General features: G+C 40.0%; 1 protein-coding gene across 1 annotated transcript in view; it reads right to left on the minus strand.

Moving 5' to 3' along the window:
• LOC137981750 (uncharacterized) overlaps window positions 1–1,045 on the minus strand; it is an 8,302-nt gene extending 7,257 nt beyond the window's left edge. Inside the window, exon 1 of the mRNA XM_068828806.1 lies at window positions 1–1,045. This exon is cut by the window's left edge and continues 61 nt beyond it. Within this exon, the coding sequence (XP_068684907.1) occupies window positions 1–915 (915 nt within the window). The 5' untranslated portion in view covers window positions 916–1,045.
• Window positions 1,046–4,213: the final 3,168 nt, after the last annotated feature.

Genomic DNA, 4,213 nt, shown 5'->3' on the forward strand with positions numbered 1-4,213 from the left:
TTCCTTCCATTCATTCCACACATCATTTGGATTGGAAGAATTGTTTATGTGATCCCAATCTTGAGATGCAACATCGCTACGAAATTTATCACGGTCAAAACTTCGAAAATTCCTATAGGTTATATTAGTGTGACCCTTACTCTGTCCATTAATGGCTAATTTTCGATAGACATAGACCATGCTGTGATCGCTAATGCCAATATGACGCACACCTGAGCATAACACCTTGTCAGGACAGTTAGTAAAAATTAAATCCATCAATGTTGCAGAAGTTTCGGTTATTCTTGTTGGTTCTGTTATGAGTTGTTGAAGACCATAAACATCCGTGATAGTTAATAATTTGCGTGTATCGCTGTCAAACTGGGATGCGGCCATATTGCAATTTAGATCCCCTAAAAGGTAGAATTCAGTATTAAGGGAATCCAATTTCCCAATCAACTCTTCAAAAGGTGAAAATATACCAACAAGCGAATTAGGTGGTCTATACCACGTAGCAACAATAAATGATTTAGAGCGAGGTTTGCGTATTTCAATACAAAGGTTCTCAAGACTGTCCATGCAAAGATCGTTGCGCACCGAAAAGTTAATTGACTTTTTTACATAAAAGCAAACGCCCCCACCTCCATATGTAGTTCTATCACGTCTAACTATATCATAACCAGAGATACTGACCTCATTATCGGTGATGTATTCATTTAGTTTAGTCTCGTTAATTGCGAGAACATCTATATCGTTACTTACGAGAAAGATCTTGAGTTCATCAAGATGAGTGGTCAATTTATTTATATTCAGCGAGGCCAGCTTAAAACCGCGTTTGGAGGGCAATACTCGAGAACGATCAATAGGATTTTGAGTCGGACTTCTCGATGACTCCTGACTGTTGCCTTCCAACGGCACGGCATTAATGGAAGGCATAGTAAAAGTTCAATGAGCTAGACCATGATAAAAATTCTTAAAAATACGCTTGTTACCTGCAAAATTCAGGTGTAGACCTCCACGGTTTAACCCCTTTTCGTTTATATTATTGTGTTCAATAAATCTCCAATCATTCTGGCGACAAAACTTCGTCAAGTGCTTGTTCACCTCTGAGACTTTATCATTAAGCCTGTCCTTTCGTGTTACAAGTCCTGAGACTATGACTTGAGCTTCGGAAGACCCCTCTATCTGTTTAGCGAGATCAACAATAGCCTCTGCAACTTCTTTAGATGTTTTGCCGTTTTTAGCCTTCAGATCGTTTGTACCTACATGTAGCACCACTTCATCAGGCTGGAGCTCTAAATTAGGCTTTAAGTAATCTCTCATGGCTTTGGTTGTGGCTCCAGAAAATGACTTTACCACCACTCGGTGCCCTACTGCTTTCGCTAATTTCTTACCGTGAATATCCTTGACCATGGAGTCCCCAATCAATAGGGTTGTAAACTTACTGCTGGCACTCCTCTCTCTGCCGACCTCACCGCGTAAATCATCGTTAGCAGAAGTTTCGCTTGGTTCACTAGGATTACTGCGAGACGACCTATATGACGCCCGTTGATGGTTTTGCCGTCGCCGGATGATTTTGTGAGTTGCTGCCTCTGTCTCTGTTGGATCATCTTGTGCATCACTAAGGATCTCAAACCTGTTACGCGTCACGATATTATTCTGAGTTGACATTTTACGTTGGTTGCGTTTATTACACTCAACATTCGTGCCCGAGTTTTTCACTTGATAAAAACACTCGTTCGTCTCTTGCTGGTGATGGGAGTCTTCTTCGTTGTTTTCTCGTAAAATAAGCCTTAAAGCAAGCCTTAGTGAGTCATTTTCCTGTTCCAATGATACAGCACGATTTTCGAGAGACAAACATTTCTCCTCAAGTTCTTCGATAACTCTCTCTTTTTTGCATATAGATGATTCCAGATTTTCACACCTCCCTTTGTATTCACAAAGTTCGGCGCTAACAGCAAATTCCTCTCGATTTTGGCAATTTATCGAGAGCAGATTAGAGTTGGCTTCTACCTTTTTTTGTAGAATAAGGAGGTCAAGTTTTATACCTTCCATTTCAGCAACTAATTCAGTATTAGACCTCTCTTGACTGGAAAATACTGGTCCCGCTTCGGCTACCCTTGGTTGATTAGCATAAATGTCGTTGGCTTCAAACAACAATGGATTTACTTGTTCGACCGTTGAAGAGACATTCGAGCCCGTTGAATCGGTTCTCCCTGCGTTGTCTCGAACAAGTTTGGTCAAGCTGCCTTTTAAAACGGGTCCATCTCGCCCCTGGAAGGCGAGAGTGAGTTGCTTTTTACTGTACCAAGTAATAGTGAGGTTGTTGACAGAGCTTTTAAATTGTTTCGAATTTCCGCCGGGCGACGACCATTTGCCTTGTTGTTTCAAACCCTTCTCAACGAAATGTTTTAGGGATTCAAGATCACTAATCCACGTTAACTTGTCACCTTTGAGCTGAAGGTATTGTAAATAAGAGCCGTCGAAGTTAAGCGGGAGAGACTCGTTATCTGTCATCATGTCCTCGACAAGCACCACTTCTTTTTCGATTGTGGAGCCAAAGATACGTTCATCGATTCAGGGATGTTTCTCAGAATAGAAGGTAGGTGATTGGATTGCTTGTGCACATACAACGGTATATTTCCCTCTTTAGTGTATGGAAGGTGTTTTCCACTTTTTAGGTCAAGGGTGACATCCAAAAAATTGACTCTGGTTAAGTCGGCTTCTATGGTGATCTTCAGGTCATTTTCACGAAAAAAATTGCACAAGTCTTTCTTAATTCTTTCCATCTCTTGTAGCATTTTGTTGAATGCTGACAACCCGTCATTGCGATAAAGACCGATATTGTCTCCGTACTTTTGGGTGAGACGGGATACGATGTAGCAGCCAACCAGCTCGCACGTTTCGGCGCCATGAAAGGAACCCATGGTTACATCGAATCGGTCATTGGAAGCTTTCTTTCTCCATTGGGTGTTATCGTTGAACAGTAGGGACCTTTTAGCGTGTATGATAATGTCACGCTTTTTTGGGCTGATGGGTCGATAGCTATTAGCAAAATCCAGCGCTTTGCAGAGAAGCTTCTCGGTTATTGACGGGTAAAAATCGCACGCGTCAAAACAAATAAAAGATAGTGATTCTTTGTGCTGTAAGTTGTTGAACCATTTTAGTATGCTGGACGTATTTTTCCACTGGTTGATCTTTGTTTTATTGATGATAGTGGTGTTGATGTCATCAAGGATGTGTTTACTTATCACGCCGATTTCGGGTTTGGATGGGCCGGGTTGACTAAGCAGCAGGTTGGGTGGTCGTGAAATGCAGGTTTGTGGTCTTTCAAAGTGATAAATGCTTCTTTTTCGGCTAGCTTTTCAATGCGGTCATCCAGGTTAAGATAATCAGCTATTCTTACAGACTGTGCATTTAATTTTTCTACAACCTTTTGTAGGTTTTGGTTACAATTTCCTTAATCAACTTGCTGTAAGCGGTTGTATTCATGGCATAATAATTAGTGGTTTTGTCAGCAGGGATCAAATTAAATGCACAGTCTGCAAGAATATCTGGACATTGAGAAAGCAAAACTGGTAGAGTAATAATAGAGGAAACTTTGACGCGAGCAAGAAGAGAGTTAAATGAAATATACGTTGAAAGCAAAACTATTTAGGAGCTTGTTACTAGGGCGGCAAATATGCAAGAAGTTTGAAGGAACTGAATTCAAGTGAACTGTAATCAAATTCACTGTAAATATTCTAAATATCTTAGTTCATAATTACTCGTAATGTCTAGGGTTTCTTTTTTACTGTTTACTTATTTTCCCATAGGAAATTATCACAGCAATGCGTTCGTGCAATTAAGAACGATTCCTCTACGAAATGTAGTCAAGGGTAAAATAATAGTTAGTTAAATACATTGAAACCATTGAAATCAATAACACAATGAACTTACTCTGAATACAATATTACTAACGGACTAGCGATAATTGCTTTGCTCCTAGCTAGTTTAACAATGTTTCACCATTAGAACTGTGGGAAAAACAGAAGCAAGCTATGAAGGAATGAACACTAATACAAAAAAAAAAAAAAAAACTCCACTGGAGGGCATCCATGTTGCTGTTTTTTTTTTTTTTGCCGCTCTTATGTTCAATTGCCATATCGCATTTTTTTGCAGTGTTAATACTCCAACGAAAAAGTTTCCTTCTCTTGTTTCCCACTTGGTTCAGCCACGTTAAGGGGTTGTGAGC

This window comes from Montipora foliosa, chromosome 13, assembly GCF_036669935.1.
Source record: "Montipora foliosa isolate CH-2021 chromosome 13, ASM3666993v2, whole genome shotgun sequence".
Lineage (NCBI taxonomy): Eukaryota > Metazoa > Cnidaria > Anthozoa > Scleractinia > Acroporidae > Montipora > Montipora foliosa.